This window comes from Heptranchias perlo, unplaced genomic scaffold, assembly GCF_035084215.1.
Source record: "Heptranchias perlo isolate sHepPer1 unplaced genomic scaffold, sHepPer1.hap1 HAP1_SCAFFOLD_468, whole genome shotgun sequence".
Lineage (NCBI taxonomy): Eukaryota > Metazoa > Chordata > Chondrichthyes > Hexanchiformes > Hexanchidae > Heptranchias > Heptranchias perlo.
Genome location: NW_027139482.1, coordinates 55,229 through 73,891, shown reverse-complemented (window position 1 = coordinate 73,891; position 18,663 = coordinate 55,229). Strand labels below are relative to the sequence as shown.

The 18,663-nt window shown below is 49.3% G+C and overlaps 1 protein-coding gene across 1 annotated transcript in view; it reads right to left on the bottom strand.

Annotated features, from left to right (window-relative positions):
* Positions 1-11,824: 11,824 nt before the first annotated feature.
* LOC137313318 (extracellular matrix protein 2-like) overlaps positions 11,825-18,663 on the bottom strand; it is a gene marked incomplete at its 5' end in the record, with an annotated part of 59,126 nt that continues 52,287 nt past the window's right edge. The window contains 2 exons of the mRNA XM_067979426.1: positions 11,825-14,135; positions 15,459-15,785. Coding sequence (XP_067835527.1) covers positions 13,964-14,135; positions 15,459-15,785 — 499 coding nt within the window. The remainder of the gene's footprint in view (positions 14,136-15,458; positions 15,786-18,663) is intronic.

Genomic DNA, 18,663 nt, shown 5'->3' with positions numbered 1-18,663 from the left:
TGTATCTAACCCTGTACCTGCCCTGGGAGTATTTGATGGCACAGTGTAGAGGGAGCTTTACTCTGTATCTAACCCTGTACCTGCCCTGGGAGTGTTTGATGGGACAGTGTAGAGGGAGCTTTACTCTGTATCTAACCCTGTACCTGCCCTGGGAGTGTTCGATGGGACAGTGTAGAGGGAGCTTTACTCTGTATCTAACCCTGTACCTGCCCTGGGAGTGTTTGATGGGACAGTGTAGAGGGAGCTTTACTCTGTATCTAACCCTGTACCTGCCCTGGGAGTGTTTGATGGGACAGTGTAGAGGGAGCTTTACTCTGTATCTAACCCTGTACCTGCCCTGGGAGTGTTTGATGGGACAGTGTAGAGGGAGCTTTACTCTGTATCTAACCCTGTACCTGCCCTGGGAGTGTTTGATGGGACAGTGTAGAGGGAGCTTTACTCTGTATCTAACCCTGTACCTGCCCTGGGAGTGTTTGATGGGACAGTGTAGAGGGAGCTTTACTCTGTATCTAACCCGTGCTGTACCTGTCCTGGGAGTGTTTGATGGGACAGTGTAGAGGGAGCTTTACTCTGTATCTAACCCTGTACCTGCCCTGGGAGTGTTTGATGGGACGGTGTAGAGGGAGCTTTACTCTGTATCTAACCCTGTACCTGCCCTGGGAGTATTTGATGGGACAGTGTAGAGGGAGCTTTACTCTGTATCTAACCCTGTACCTGCCCTGGGAGTGTTTGATGGGACGGTGTAGAGGGAGCTTTACTCTGTATCTAACCCTGTACCTGCCCTGGGAGTGTTTGATGGGACAGTGTAGAGGGAGCTTTACTCTGTATCTAACCCTGTACCTGCCCTGGGAGTGTTTGATGGGACAGTGTAGAGGGAGCTTTACTCTGTATCTAACCCTGTACCTGCCCTGGGAGTGTTTGATGGGGACAGTGTAGAGGGAGCTTTACTCTGTATCTAACCCCGTGCTGCACTCATGTAGACTTGATACAACTTTATTTTGCATGTAGACTTGGAGCCTCCAAGCTCCTCCAGTCGATTCCCAAGCGATTGGAATTCCAAGACTAGAAGGCCCATTATTACTTCCTACAAGGCTGGTACAGGTCACAAATATAAGACATTGGCAAACCAAACACAAAGACTTATTCATTTACTGTGTGATTAATAGTGGCAACATTCTGGGGTGAGCAGATTTTTTCCAGTTTATTGTCCAAGTCCTGGTGTTTAGCTCTCAAATGCTCTTGGCATTCCACATGTTTACTTGCTTGCACGCACTGCAACAACACTTAAGTCCGAGGGAGGGACGCTAACCAGTTGCTCATCGATTTCAACCACCATTAATACCCACAGTGAACAACAACACCACGTTGGCAACTCCCAGGCACCAAAATTGGATCCATTGGTCACGCAGATAGCCCAACTTGGGAGAAGGATGATGGACGATGGACAACTTGACAGAGGGACATTGGACAACTTGACAGAAGAACATTGGACAACTTGAGAGAAGGACATTGGACAACATGAAGGACATTGGACAACTTGATAGACGGACATTGGACAAGTCAACAGAAGGACATTGGACAACTTGACAGATGGACATTGGACAACTTTATAGAAGGACATTGGACAACTTGATAGAAGGACATTGGACAACATGAAGGACATTGGACAACTTGATAGACGGACATTGGACAAGTCAACAGAAGGACATTGGACAACTTGACAGATGGACATTGGACAACTTTATAGAAGGACATTGGACAACTTGATAGAAGGACATTGGACAACTTGACAGAAGAACATTGGACAACTTGAGAGAAGGACATTGGACAACATGAAGGACATTGGACAACTTGATAGACGGACATTGGACAAATCAACAGAAGGACATTGGACAACTTGACAGATGGACATTGGACAACTTTATAGAAGGACATTGGACAACTTGATAGAAGGACATTGGACAACTTGATAACAAGACAATGGGCAACTTGATAGAAGGACATGGACTACTTGATAATAGGACAATGGGCAACTTCACAGAAGGACATTGGACATCTTGAAAGGAGGATATTGGCCAACTTGACAGGACGACATTGGACAACTTGGCAGAAGGACATTGGACAACTTGACAGGAGGATGTTAGACAACTTGAGAGAAGTACATTGGACAACTTTACAGAACGACATTGGATAACTTGATAGAAGGATATTGGACAACATGAAAGAACGACATTGGCCAACTTGACAGGACGACACTGGACAAGTTGACAGAAGAACATTGGACAACTTGACAGAAGAACATTGGACAACTTGACAGAAGGACATTGGACAACTTGACAGAAGAACATTGAACAACTTGACAGAAGGACATTGGACAACATGACTGGAGGACATTGGACAACTTGATAGAAGGACATTGGACAACTTGACAGAAGAACATTGGACAACTTGATAGAAGGACATTGGACAACTTGATAGAAGGACATTGGACAACTTGACAGAAGAACATTGGACAACTTGATAGAAGGACATTGGACAACATGACTGGAGGACATTGGACAACTTGACATAAGGACATTGGACAACTAGAAAGAAGGAGATTGGACAACTTGACATAAGGACATTGGACAACTAGAAAGAAGGAGATTGGACAACTTGACAGTAGGACGTTGGACAACTTGATAGGAGGACATTGGACAACGTGAAAGAAGGACTTTGGACAACTTGACTAGAGGTCATTGGACAACTTGACACAAGGACATTGGACAACTAGAAAGTAGTATATTGGCCAACGTGACAGGACAACACTGGACAACTTGACAGACGGACATTGGACAACTTGTCAGAAGGACATTGAACAACTTGACAGGAGGACATTGGACAACTTGACAGGAGGACATTGGACAACTTGACAGATGGTCATTGGACAACTTGAAGGATGGTCATTGGACAACATGACAGAAGGTCATTGGACAACTTGAAGGATGGTCATTGGACAACATGACAGAAGGTCATTGGACACCTTGACAGAAGGACATTGGACAACTTGACTGGGGGACATTGGACAACTTGATAGAAGGATATTGGACAACTTGAAAGAACGACATTGGACAACTTGAGCTGTGGACAATGGACAACTTGAAAGAAGGACATTGGACATCTTGAAAGTAGGATATTGGCCAACTTGACAGGACGACATTGGACAACTTGACAGAAGGACATTGGACAACTTGACAGGAGGTCTTTGGACAACTTGAAAGAAGGACATTGGACAACTTGACAGGAGGACTTTGGACAACTTGCCAGAAGGACATTGGACAACTTGACAGGAGGACATTGGACAAATTGAAAGAAGTACATTGGACAACGTGATACAAGTAGATTGGACAACTTGACAGAAGGACATTGGACAACTGAACAGCAGGACATTGGTCAACTTGAACGAAGGACATTGGCCAACTTGACAGAAGGGCATTGGACAAATTGACAGACAGTAAATCGACAACTTGAGAGAAGTACATTGGACAACTTAGAAGATGGCCTTTGGACAACTTCACAGAACGACATTGGACAACTTGATAGAAGGATCTTGGACAACTTGAAAGAAGGACATTGGACAACTTGAAAGTAGTATATTGGCCAACTTGACAGAACGACACAGGACAACTTGACAGAAGGACACTGGGCAACTTGACAGGAGGACGTTGGACAACTTGAAAGAAGAACATTGGACAACTTTACAGGAGGACATTGGACAACTTGACAGAAGGACATTGGCCAACTTGACTGGAGGTTATTGGACAACCTGACAGTAGGCATTGGACAGCTTGACAGCAGGCATTGGACAACTTGACAGAAGGAAATTGGACGACTTTACAGGAGGACATTGGACAACTTGATAGAAGGACATTGGACAACTTGATAGAAGGACATTGGACAACTTGACCGAAGGACATTGGACAACTTGAAAGAAGGACATTGGACATCTTGAAAGTAGGATATTGGCCAACTTGACAGTACGACATTGGACAACTTGACAGATGGACATTGGACAACTTGATAGAAAGGCATTGGACAACTTGACCGAAGGACATTGGACAACTTGAAAGAAGGACATTGGACATCTTGAAAGTAGGATATTGGCCAACTTGACAGTACGACATTGGACAACTTGACAGAAGGACATTGGACAACTTGATAGAAGGACATTGGACAACTTGACCGAAGGACATTGGACAACTTGATAGAAGGACATTGGACAACTTGAAAGAAGGACATTGGACAACTTGATAGAAGGGCATTGGACAACTTGACTGAAGGACATTGGACAACTTCATACAAGTAGATTGGATAACTTAACAGAAGCACTTTCGACAATTGATAGAAGGACAGTGAACAACTTGAGAGAAGGACATTGGACAACTGAACAGCAGGACATTGGACAACTTGATAGAAGGGCGTTGGACAACTTGAAAGAAGGGCATTGGACAACTTTAAAGAAGGACATTGGACAACATGACAGGACGACATTGAACAACTTGACACGAGGATGTTGGACAACTTGGTAGAAGGACATTGGACAACATGACTGGAGGACATTGGACAACTTGACATAAGGACATTGGACAACTAGAAAGAAGGAGATTGGACAACTTGACAGGAGGATATTGGATAACTTGACAGAAGAATATTGGACAACTTGAAAGAAAGACATTGGACATCTTGAAAGTAGCATATTGGCCAACGTGACAGGACAACACTGGACAACTTGACAGATGGACATTGGACAACTTGACAGGAGGACGTTGGACAACTTGAAAGAAGGACATTGGACAACTTGACAGGAGGACGTTGGACAACTTGAAAGAAGGACATTGGACATCTTGACAGATGGCATTGGACAACTTGTCAGAAAGACATTGAACAACTTGACAGGAGGACATTGGACAACTTGAAGGATGGTCATTGGACAACGTGACATAAGGTCATTGGACACCTTGACAGAAGGACATTGGACAACTTGACAGGAGGACATTGGACAACTTGATAGAATAACATTTGACAACTTGACTGGGGGACATTGGACAACTTGATAGAATAACATTTGACAACTTGACAGGAGGACATTGGACAACTTGATAGAATAACATTTGACAACTTGACTGGGGGACATTGGACAACTTGACAGAAGGACTTTGGACAACTTGCCAGAAGGACATTGGACAACTTGATAGAAGGACATTGGACATCTTGAAAGTAGGATATTGGCCAACTTGACAGGACGACATTGGACAACTTGACAGAAGGAAATTGGACAACTTGACAGAAGGACATTGGACAACTTGACTTGAGGACAATGGACAACTTGAAAGAAGGACATTGGACAACTTGACTTGAGGACAATGGACAACTTGAAAGAAGGACATTGGACAACTTGACTTGAGGACAATGGACAACTTGAAAGAAGGACATTGGACAACTTGAAAGAAGGACATTGGACAACTTGACTTGAGGACAATGGACAACTTGAAAGAAGGACATTGGACAACTTGACAGAAGGACATTGGTCAACTTGACTGGAGGTTATTGGACAACCTGACAGCAGGCATTGGACAACTTGACAGAAGGAAATTGGACAACTTTGCAGGAGGACATTGGACAACTTGATAGAAGGGCATTGGACAACTTGAAAGAAGGGCATTGGACAACTTGAAAGAAGGGCATTGGACAACTTGACAGGAGGACATTGGACAACTTTACTGAAGAACATTGGACAACTTGAAAGAAGGACATTGGCCAACTTGACTGGAGGTTATTGGACAACCTGACAGCAGGCATTGGACAACTTGACAGAAGGAAATTGGACAACTTTGCAGGAGGACATTGGACAACTTGATAGAAGGGCATTGGACAACTTGACCGAAGGACATTGGACAACTTCATACAAGTAGATTGGACAACTTAACAGAAGCACTTTCGCAATTGATAGAAGGACAGTGGACAACTTGAGAGAAGGACATTGGACAACTGAACAGCAGGACATTGGACAACTTCATAGAAGGGCATTGGACAACTTGAAAGAAGGGCATTGGACAACTTTAAAGAACGACATTGGTCAACTTGAAAGAAGGGCATTGGACAACTTGAAAGAAGAACATTGGACAACTTGGAAGAAAGACATTGGTCAACTTGACAGAAGGACATTGGTCAACTTGATAGAAGGTAATTGGACAACTTTACAGAAAGACATTGGACAACTTAACAGAAGTACTTTGGACAACTTGATAGAACAGCATTGGCCAACTTGACAGAAGGACATTGGACAACTTGATAGAAGGACATTGGTCAACTTGCTAGAAGGACATTGGACAGCTTAACAGAAGTACTTTGGACAACTTGACAGAAGGACATTGGACAACTTATAACAAGGACATTGGGCAACTTGGAAGAAAGACATTGGTCAACTTGACAGAAGGACATTGGTCAACTTGATAGAAGGTAATTGGACAACTTTACAGAAAGACATTGGACAACTTAACAGAAGTACTTTGGACAACTTGATAGAACAGCATTGGCCAACTTGACAGAAGGACATTGGACAACTTGATAGAAGGACATTGGTCAACTTGCTAGAAGGACATTGGACAGCTTAACAGAAGTACTTTGGACAACTTGACAGAAGGACATTGGACAACTTATAACAAGGACATTGGGCAACTTGATAGAAGGTCATTGGACAACTTACAGAAGGACATTGGACAAGTTGAAGACATTGGGCAAATTGACAGAAGGTAATTGGACAACTTAGAAGAAGACCATTGGACAACTTGCTGGTAGGATATTGGACAACTTAACAGAATTACTTTGGACAACTTGATAGAACAGCACTGGACAACTTGACAGAAGGACATTGGACAACTTAGAAGAAGGCCATTGGACAAAGTCACAGAAGGACATTGGACAACTTGACAGGAGGACAATGGACAACTTGAAAGAAGGGCATTGGACAACTTGACAGAAGCTCATTGGACAAGTTGAAAGACGGACATTGGACAACTTGATAGAAGGTCATTGGACAACTTTAAAGAACGACATTGGTCAACTTGCTAGAAGGACATTGGACAACTTGCTGGAAGGACATTGGACAACTTGCTGGAAGGACATTGGACAACTTAACACAAGTACTTTGGACAACTTGACAGAACAGCATTAGACAACTTCACAGAAGGAAATTGGACAACTTAGAGGAAGGCCATTGGACAACTTCACAGAAGGACATTGAACAATTTGACAGGAGGACATTGGACAACTTGTTTGCAGGACATTGGACAACTTATAACAAGAACATTGGACAACTTGATAGAAGGTCATTGGACAACTTTACAGAAAGACATTGGACAACTTGTTGGAAGGGCATTGGACAACTTTCAGAAGTACTTTGGACAACTTGACAGAAGGACATTAGAGAACTGGACAGAAGGACCATGGACAACTTTACTGAAGGACCATGGACAACTTGGCAGAAGGAGGTTGGACAAGTAGGCAGAAGGACCATGGACGAGGTGTCTTGTAGATTTCAGGGAACTGCTCTTGTCGCCGCTCCCGTGAATTTCAGGGCAAACAGGAGACGCGGGGTGGCCCCGAGCCCTGTATTCTCTCGGGAAGTACTCGCTCAGAAGTTCCTGCAATGTGTCAGTTTTTCAGTTCCCCACATTGGCTTGACATTTCTGAGAGTTGCCAGTTGGAGCTCGTCTCTCTCTGAGCTAACACCCCTGAAATCACATATCTGTCAATGCTTCTGCTGTGAAGTAACCGAACTTACTGGCTCTGGTCTCACACCTCTGGAACAGGAGCAGGAGCGACACACCGACAGCAAACTTTTGTTTGATCACGCTCCTGTGAAGCTTCTTGGAAAGTTTTCCAACATTAAAGGCGCTATATAAATGCAATTTGTTGTTCTTGTTGTTTTCTCTCTGAAAGACCCCCTGGAAATGCAAACACCAAGAGGCAGGTCTGGGCAGCTGTTTTCCTGTGCAGCCAAGTGGAACAACCCAGTTCCACCCCAAAACATCCCCTCCAAAATGCTCCAGGACATTTCTGGAGAGGCCTCCAGTGGTCCAATCCCTTCCCATTCACTCCTACTCAATAGAATCCCAATGGACCCGACCCCTTCCCATTCACTCCTACTCAATAGAATCCCAATGGACCCAATCCCTTCCCATTCACTCCCATTGTACACAATCCCAATGGACCCGACCCCTTCCCATTCACTCCCATTGTATACAATCCCAATGGACCCAATCCCTTCCCATTCACTCCCATTGTACACAATCCCAATGGACCCGACCCCTTCCCATTCACTCCCATTGTATACAATCCCAATGGACCCAATCCCTTCCCATTCACTCCCATTGTACACAATCCCAAAGGACACGACCCCTTCCCATTCACTCCCATTGTACAGAATCCCAATGGACCAAACCCCTTCCCATTGTACAGAATCCCAATGGAGCCAACCCCTTCCCATTCACTCCCATTGTACAGAATCCCATTGGATCTAATCCCTTCCCATTCACACCCATTGTACAGAATCTCAATGGACCCGACCCCTTCCCATTCACTCCCACTGTACAGAATCTCAATGGACCCGACCCCTTCCCATTCACACCCATTGTACAGAATCCCAATGGACCAAACCCCTTCCCATTCACTCCCATTGTACAGAATCCCAATGGACCAAACCCCTTCCCATTCACTCCCATTGTACAGAATCCCAATGGACCAAACCCCTTCCCATTCACTCTCATTGAACACAATCCCAATGGACCCGACCCCTTCCCATTCACTCCCATTGTACAGAATCCCAATGGACCCGACCCCTTCCCATTCACTCCCATTGTACACAATCCCAATGGACCCGACCCCTTCCCATTCACACCCATTGTACAGAATCCCAATGGACCCGACCCCTTCCCATTCACACCCATTGTATAGAATCCCAATGGACCCGACCCCTTCCCATTCACTCCCATTGTACAGAATCCCAATGGACCCGACCCCTTCCCATTGATGATTGTGAAACTGATCTTTCAGTGAGGAATCACAATCAGGGGCGTGGGGCGAGTGAGAAAATTGAGATTGTGCATTTATTATAAAGAACAGAAATTACTGTCTGAACAACAAGTCCTGCAGCCACTGGACAGCACTGTTCGGAGCAGGAGCCCCTGACTGGAGCCCCTCGCTGGAGCTCCTCGCTGGAACCTCTCGCTGGAGCTTCTCGCTAGAGCCTCACACTGGAGCCCCATGCTGGAGGCTCTCGATGAAGCCTCTCAATAGAGTCGTTCCCTGGAACTCCTCGATGGAGCCTCTCGCTGGAGCCCCACACTGGAGCCCCTCAATGAAGCCTCTCAGTGGAGCCCCTCCCTGGAGCCCCTCAATGGAACCTCTTGCTGGAGCCCCACACTGGAGCCTCTCGAGGAAGCCTCTCAATGGAATTACTGTCCGAGCAACTGGTCCTGCAGCCACTGGACTGCACTGTTAGGAGCGGGAGTCCCTTACTGGAGCCCCTCGCTGGAGCTCCTCGCTGGTGCCTCTCAATGGAGTCCCTCCCTGGAGCCCCTCGATGAACCCTCTCGCTGGAGCCCCACACTGGAGCCTCTCGATGAGGCCTCACAATGGAGCCCTTCCCCGGAGCCTCCCAATGGAGCCTCTCGCTGGAGCTCCTCAATGGAGCCTCTCACTGGAGCCCCTTGATTCAGCCCTTCACTGGAGCCTCTCAGTGGAGCCTCTCGCTGGAGCCCCTCCCTGAAGCCCCTCGCTGGAGCCTCACAATGGAGCCCCTCGATGGAGCCCATCAATGCAGCCCCTCGATGGAGCCCCTCGATTGAGCCCCTCGCTGGAGCCTCTCTCTGGAGCCTCACGATGGAGCCCCTCGATTGAGCCCTTCGAAGGAGCCCCTCAATGGAGCTCCTCGCTGGAGCCTCATGATGGAGCCCCTCGATGGAGCTCCTCGATGGAGCCCCTCAATGGAGCTCCTTGCTGGGGCCTCTCCCTGGGTGCCCATCCCTGAGGCCTGGCTGTGGCTTCTCAGCGATCTGTAGAGCACAGACTTGACCCATGCCTCGCATGGAAAGATGTCAATTGAGTGAGTTCGGCAGCAGCCAAGTCGAAAGGACATTGTGTGCAGCTCTTTCCCTCCCTACCTGGCCAGTGCTGCGGGCCAGCTCCTGCCTCTGGTCGCAACTACGCACATCTTGCGTGCGATGCCCGTATGGCGCTATTCGACAATGCGGGTTTGATTGCCAGGGTCGTTTTGCCCTCCCCCTCACTGCCATTTCTCACACCCTTCCCACAACCTTCTCCCCCCCCCTTCAACCCAAAGGTCCTTCCCCCCTCCATCCTCCCCCTCCCCCCCCACAATAGGCTCAGACCAGTTGGCCAGTCTCCCCACTGCCAGTCGACATGAGGTGGGAGGGGGGGAGAAGTTACCGGCCAACTATTCGACCACGGGGACCATCACGGCCGAGCCTGGTCCCTGTCCCCATGCCGACCTCAGCGCAACTCCACGACGACCAGGAGCAGGATCCGGGGCGGAAAGCAGGATGGGGGGAGGGTGGGAAATGGGCTAGATTCTCCATGTTGCTAATGGCGGCTTCTTCCCGACGCCTGCCTTAAAACGGGGGGCTGCTCCAGGGCGCACCATCTGGCAAATTGGCCATCAGTCAGCCATTCCAGCACTGCAAGCGGCCTGACCAGCAGCCTTTAAAGGGCTGCCGCAAGGGGGAAGAAAAACCACGCAGAGCTGGGGAGGAGCGGGAGTACTGCTAGACCCCTCCTGCCCCAACCCCCCACATCCTCCCTCTCTCCAGCCACCTTACCTGAAGTCTAGACTCGAAGGGTCAGTGTGCCACCCAGGCTCCGTTCCTGCCAGCAGTCACATTAACCTCGTTGAATTGAAATAAGCTTTTGTTTTTTTTTATTCGTTCATGGGATGTGGGCGTCGCTGGCGAGGCCGGCATTTATTGCCCATCCCTAATTGCCCCTTGAGAAGGTGGTGGTGAGCCGCCATCTTGAACCGCTGCAGTCCATGTGGTGAAGGTTCTCCCACAGTGCTGTTAGGAAGGGAGTTCCAGGATTTTGACCCAGTGACGATGAAGGAACGGCCGATATATTTCCAAGTCGGGATGGTGTGTGACTCGGAGGGGAACGTGCAGGTGGTGTTGTTCCCATGTACCTGCTGCTCTTGTCCTTCTAGGTGGTAGAGGTCGCGGGTTTGGGAGGTGCTGTCGAAGAAGCCTTGGCGAGTTGCTGCAGTGCATCCTGTGGATGGTCCACACTGCAGCCACTGTGCGCCGGTGGTGAAGGGAGTGAATGTTTAGGGTGGTGGATGGGGTGCCAATCAAGCGGGCTGCTTTGTTCTGGATGGTGTCGAGCTTCTCGAGTGTTGTTGGAGCTGCACTCATCCAGGCAAGTGGAGAGTATTCCATCACACTCCTGACTTGTGCCTTTGTAGATGGTGGAAAGGCTTTGGGGAGTCAGGAGGTGAGTCACTCGCCGCAGAATACCCAGCCTCTGACCTGCTCTTGTAGCCACAGTATTTATGTGGCTGGTCCAGATAAGTTTCTGGTCAATGGTGACCCCAGGATGTTGATGGTGGGGGATTCGGTGATGGTAATGCCGTTGAATGTCAAGGGGAGGTGGTTAGACTCTCTCTTGTTGGAGATGGTCATTGCCTGGCACTTATCTGGCGCGAATGTTACTTGCCACTTATCAGCCCAAGCCTGGATGTTGTCCAGGTCTTTTGTAATACGACACAAGGCGTAACTTTTATAAATAAAAGCAAACTTTATTGGATTGCAGGCAATTCAACTTTTCAGTGTATACATAGCAGGGAGAGAGTATTCTGATTCCTAATTAATGGTTTGCAAAATAAGATAGTGTTTCCTTTCACTACGGGAGTTTTCTGTTCAATGAGGTGAGGGATGTTCCTATTAGGTAACGGAAGAGTTAAAATTTCAGGCAGCCAGGGTCCCCATCAAACCCTCCCAGGGCAGGTACAGCACGGGTTAGATACAGAGTAAAGCTCCCTCTACACTGTCCCATCAAACACTCCCAGGGCAGGTACAGGGTTAGATACAGAGTAAAGCTCCCTCTACACTGTCCCATCAAACACTCCCAGGGCAGGTACAGCACGGGTTAGATACAGAGTAAAGCTCCCTCTACACTGTCCCATCAAACACTCCCAGGGCAGGTACAGGGTTAGATACAGAGTAAAGCTCCCTCTACACTGTCCCATCAAACACTCCCAGGGCAGGTACAGGGTGAGATACAGAGTAAAGCTCCCTCTACACTGTCCCATCAAACACTCCCAGGGCAGGTACAGGGTTAGATACAGAGTAAAGCTCCCTCTACACTGTCCCAACAAACACTCCCAGGGCAGGTACAGGGTTAGATACAGAGTAAAGCTCCCTCTACACTGTCCCATCAAACACTCCCAGGGCAGGTACAGGGTTAGATACAGAGTAAAGCTCCCTCTACACTGTCCCATCAAACACTCCCAGGGCAGGGACAGCACGGGTTAGATACAGAGTAAAGCTCCCTCTACACTGTCCCATCAAACACTCCCAGGGCAGGTACAGGGTTAGATACAGAGTAAAGCTCCCTCTACACTGTCCCATCAAACACTCCCAGGGCAGGGACAGGGTTAGATACAGAGTAAAGTTCCCTTGACACTGTCCCATCAAACACTCCCAGGGCAGGTACAGCATGGGTTAGATACAGAGTAAAGCTCCCTCTACACTGTCCCATCAAACACTCCCAGGGCAGGTACAGGGTTAGATACAGAGTAAAGCTCCCTCTACACTGTCCCATCAAACACTCCCAGGGCAGGTACAGGGTTAGATACAGAGTAAAGCTCCCTCTACACTGTCCCATCAAACACTCCCAGGGCAGGTACAGGCTTAGATACAGAGTAAAGCTCCCTCTACACTGTCCCATCAAACACTCCCAGGGCAGGTACAGGGTTAGATACAGAGTAAAGCTCCCTCTACACTGTCCCATCAAACACTCCCAGGGCAGGTACAGGGTTAGATACAGAGTAAAGCTCCCTCTACACTGTCCCATCAAACACTCCCAGGGCAGGTACAGGGTTAGATACAGAGTAAAGCTCCCTCCACACTGTCCCATCAAACACTCCCAGGGCAGGTACAGGGTTAGATACAGAGTAAAGCTCCCTCCACACTGTCCCATCAAACACTCCCAGGGCAGGTACAGGGTTAGATACAGAGTAGAGCTCCCTCCACACTGTCCCGTCAGTAATGGTGGAGAATACAGGGTGATTTGATGAAGGTGCTTCGAATTATGAAGGGAGAGACAGGGTAGAACGAAGCAGCCTGTTTCCGGTGATTGTGGAGGTCCAGAACGAGAGGACACGGATAGAACCTGAGCAGAATGTAAGAGCTTTCGGACAGAGAGCAAGAGAAACTTTTTTTTTTTAACAGAGGCCTGTGAGTCTGTTGAGTGAGGAGTTCGCGACTGAAGCAGAGACCACGAGGGAGGGGCTAGATATGTGCTTGGAGGAAAGAGGGCTGAAGGGAAAAAGATGGGCACGTGGCATTCGGGCTGGACGGGCCAAACGGCCTGCTTCCGTGTTGTCATTTCTACGTGATTCTAGACTTTTGCTGGCCAAGGGTGACAAGAGATATGGAACCAAGGCGGGTTGAGGCGCAGATCCTCCGTTGAACGGCGGAACGGGCTGGAGGGGGCTGAACGGCCTCTCCTCCTGTTCCTGACGCGCCCCCAGGCCGGCGGCCTCGTGGGCGCCCCTCTCTTTCGTTGGGCTGGCGCGTGGCCAAGTCAAGGACGCGCCCTCTCGACTGGTCGGCAGGGGGGACGGGAGGGGGTGACTCGCAGGCGGGCGGCGAGGCAGCGGGGACGGCCGGGTTGGCGGGGAGGGAGGCGGGCACTAGTCTTCGAATCGCTGTGGACGCAGGACGATGCTCTGGTAGGAACGGATGCAGGAGAAAGCAGTGGGAGGGATCCTTCGCCGGTCAATCAGGTTGTTCTCCAGGTGGATGGAGACCAAGTTGGAGTCTTCACTTATCCTGGTGTCGCACACTGAATCCAGAGGGACGTACCTTGGATTGGTGAGGCAGGGGGAGAAGGATGGGAAAACGGAGTTGAGAATTAACAATACCAAGTACGTCTCGAACAAGAAACGACTGCAACTCAAACACATCCAATGAGTGGCTCACTTGGCTCCCACTCTCCCCCCTCGGAGTCAGACGGTCGAGGGTTCGAGCCCCCCCACTCCAGAGACTCGAGCCCCCGCAATCCAGACCCCGACGCTCCCCCCCCGATGCCGGTACTGAGGGAGCGCCGCACTGTCGGAGGGGCCGTCTTTCGGAGTGAGACGTTAAACCCCGTTTGCCATGTTGCGGTTGGTGGGATCTTGCTGTGCGCAGATTGGTGTTTCTTACATTACAACAGTGACGACACTTCGAAATAAAAAGTACTTCATTGGCTGTGAAACGCTTTGGGACGTCCTGAGGTGGTGAATCGTGGAATGATACAGCACAGGAGGCCATTCGGCCCATCGTGCCTGTACTGGCTCTTTCAAAAGGGCTATCCAATTAGTCCCACACTCCCCCCTGCCCTTTCCCCGTATTTGGAGGGAGTGCAGCGTAGGTTTACTAGAATGATACCCGGACTTCAAGGGTTAAGTTACGAGGAGAGATTACACAAATTGGGGTTGTATTCTCTGGAGTTTCGAAGGTTAAGGGGTGATCTGATCGAAGTTCATAAGATATTAAGGGGAACGGATAGGGTGGATAGAGAGAAACTATTTCCGCTGGTTGGGGATTCTAGGAGTAGGGGGCACAGTCTAAAAATTAGAGCCAGACCTTTCAGGAGCGAGATTAGAAAACATTTCTACACACAAAGGGTGGTAGAAGTTTGGAACTCTCTTCCGCAAACGGCAATTGATGCGAGCTCAATTGCTAAATTTAAATGTGAGATAGATAGCTTTTTGGCAACCAAAGGTATTAAGGGATATGGGCCAAAGGCAGGTAGATGGAGTTAGATCACAGATCAGCCATGATCTTCTCAAATGGCGGAGCAGGCTCGAGGGGCTGAATGGCCTACTCTTGTTCCTATGTCCCCCTCTGCTCTTTCCCTGTCAATTTTTTTCGCCTTTTCAAGTATTTATCCGATTCCCCTTTTGAAAGTTATTATTGAATCTGCTCCCACCGCCCTTTCAGGCAGCGAATTCCAGATCAGAACAACTCGCTGCGTAAAAAAAACATTCCTCACCTCCCCCTCTGGTTCTTTTCCCGATTATCTTAAATCTGCGTGTCCTCTGGTCACCGACCCTCCTGCCCACTGGAAACGGTTTCTCCTGATTCACTCCATCGAAACCCCTTCAGGATTTTGAACCCCTCGATCAAGGCGCAGGCCCGTACCTGATCTGGTTGTCGCTCAGACGGAGGACCTGCAGGACCTGCAGGTTGAGGATTCCCCGCGGGACAGCCCGGAGGTTGTTGTGGTCGAGGAGCAGCTCCTGCAGCGAGCGGGAAAGGCCCAGGAAGGAATTGCTGTGGATGCCGTCGTCGCTGAGCCGGTTATAGGAGAGGTGCAGGAACTCCAGGCCCGGCTTGAGGTGGGCGAAGACGTAGCCAGGGATGCGTTCGATCTGGTTATGGTGCAGCAGGAGCACCTTGAGGCCGGTCGGCAGGAAGGATGGCACATGGACTATCCGGTTGTGGGACAGGTCCAGAGACTCCAACTTGCTGCAAGACACACAGTTAAAGACTTTAACAGCACTGATGGGATTTCACACTTCTCAATGTGAACGCTCCCTCTACACTGTCCCATCAAACACTCCCAGGGCAGGTACAGGGTTAGATACAGAGTAAAGCTCCCTCTACACTGTCCCGTCAAACACTCCCAGGGCAGGTACAGGGTTAGATACAGAGTAAAGCTCCCTCTACACTGTCCCATCAAACACTCCCAGGGCAGGTACAGGGTTAGATACAGAGTAAAGCTCCCTCTACACTGTCCCATCAAACACTCCCAGGGCAGGTACAGGGTTAGATACAGAGTAAAGCTCCCTCTACACTGTCCCATCAAACACTCCCAGGGCAGGTACAGGGTTAGATACAGAGTAAAGCTCCCTCTACACTGTCCCATCAAACACTCCCAGGGCAGGTACAGGGTTAGATACAGAGTAAAGCTCCCTCTACACTGTCCCATCAAACACTCCCAGGGCAGGTACAGGGTTAGATACAGAGTAAAGCTCCCTCTACACTGTCCCATCAAACACTCCCAGGGGCAGGTACAGGGTTAGATACAGAGTAAAGCTCCCTCTACACTGTCCCATCAAACACTCCCAGGGCAGGTACAGGGTTAGATACAGAGTAAAGCTCCCTCTACACTGTCCCATCAAACACTCCCAGGGCAGGTACAAGGTTAGATACAGAGTAAAGCTCCCTCTACACTGTCCCATCAAACACTCCCAGGGCAGGTACAGGGTTAGATACAGAGTAAAGCTCCCTCCACACTGTCCCATCAAACACTCCCAGGGCAGGTACAGGGTTAGATACAGAGTAAAGCTCCCTCTACACTGTCCCGTCAAACACTCCCAGGGCAGGTACAGGGTTAGATACAGAGTAAAGCTCCCTCTACACTGTCCCATCAAACACTCCCAGGGCCGGTACAGGGTTAGATACAGAGTAAAGCTCCCTCTACACTGTCCCATCAAACACTCCCAGGGCAGGTACAGGGTTAGATACAGAGTAAAGCTCCCTCTACACTGTCCCCATCAAACACTCCCAGGGCAGGTACAGGGTTAGATACAGAGTAAAGCTCCCTCTACACTGTCCCGTCAAACACTCCCAGGGCAGGTACAGGGTGAGATACAGAGTAAAGCTCCCTCTACACTGTCCCATCAAACACTCCCAGGGCAGGTACAGGGTTAGATACAGAGTAAAGCTCCCTCTACACTGTCCCATCAAACACTCCCAGGGCAGGTACAGGGTTAGATACAGAGTAAAGCTCCCTCTACACCGTCCCGTCAAACACTCCCAGGGCAGGTACAGGGTTAGATACAGAGTAAAGCTCCCTCTACACCGTCCCGTCAAACACTCCCAGGGCAGGTACAGGGTTAGATACAGAGTAAAGCTCCCTCTACACTGTCCCATCAAACACTCCCAGGGCCGGTACAGGGCTAGATACAGAGTAAAGCTCCCTCTACACTGTCCCATCAAACACTCCCAGGGCAGGTACAGGGTTAGATACAGAGTAAAGCTCCCTCTACACTGTCCCCATCAAACACTCCCAGGGCAGGTACAGGGTTAGATACAGAGTAAAGCTCCCTCTACACTGTCCCGTCAAACACTCCCAGGGCAGGTACAGGGTTAGATACAGAGTAAAGCTCCCTCTGCACTGTCCCATCAAACACTCCCAGGGCAGGTACAGATTTAGATACAGAGTAAAGCTCCCTCTACACTGCCCCATCAAACACTCCCAGGGCAGGTACAGGGTTAGATACAGAGTAAAGCTCCCTCGACACTGTCCCATCAAACACTCCCAGGACAGGTACAGCACGGGTTAGATACAAAGTAAAGCTCCCTCTACACTGTCCCATCAAACACTCCCAGGGCAGGTACAGGGTTAGATACAGAGTAAAGCTCCCTCTACACTGTCCCATCAAACACTCCCAGGGCAGGGACAGGGTTAGATACAGAGTAAAGCTCCCTCTACACTGTCCCATCAAACACTCCCAGGGCAGGGACAGGGTTAGATACAGAGTAAAGCTCCCTCTACACTGTCCCATCAAACACTCCCAGGGCATGTACAGGGTTAGATACAGAGTAAAGCTCCCTCTACACTGTCCCATCAAACACTCCCAGGGCAGGCACAGGGTTAGATACAGAGTAAAGCTCCCTCTACACTGTCCCATCAAACACTCCCAGGGCAGGTACAGGGTTAGATACAGAGTAAAGCTCCCTCTACACTGTCCCATCAAACACTCCCAGGGCAGGTACAGGGTTAGATACAGAGTAAAGCTCCCTCTACACTGTCCCATCAAACACTCCCAGGGCAGGTACAGGGTTAGATACAGAGTAAAGCTCCCTCTACACTGTCCCATCAAACACTCCCAGGGCAGGTACAGGGTTAGATACAGAGTAAAGCTCCCTCTACACCATCCCATCAAACACTCCCAGGGCAGGTACAGGGTTAGATACAGAGTAAAGCTCCCTCTACACCATCCCATCAAACACTCCCAGGGCAGGTACAGGGTTAGATACAGAGTAAAGCTCCCTCTACACTGTCCCATCAAACACTCCCAGGGCAGGTACAGGGTTAGATACAGAGTAAAGCTCCCTCTACACTGTCCCATCAAACACTCCCAGGGCAGGTACAGGGTTAGATACAGAGTAAAGCTCCCTTTCTCTTTTGTCATCAGGGAGTTATGGAAAGAGTAGGCTCCTGGGCAGGTTTCATTTCCCTGCCAGCCTCCGCACGAGTCGAGGGAGGCCGAGTGGCCTCGGATTTCGGAGCTGTCCTGTTCCCTGAAGTCCCATTCTCTTCTGATTAAGCTGATTGGAAGCAGATGGTTCCTGTCGCTCGAAGGCTTTGTTATGAAAGGCGCATCAAAGTCCATCG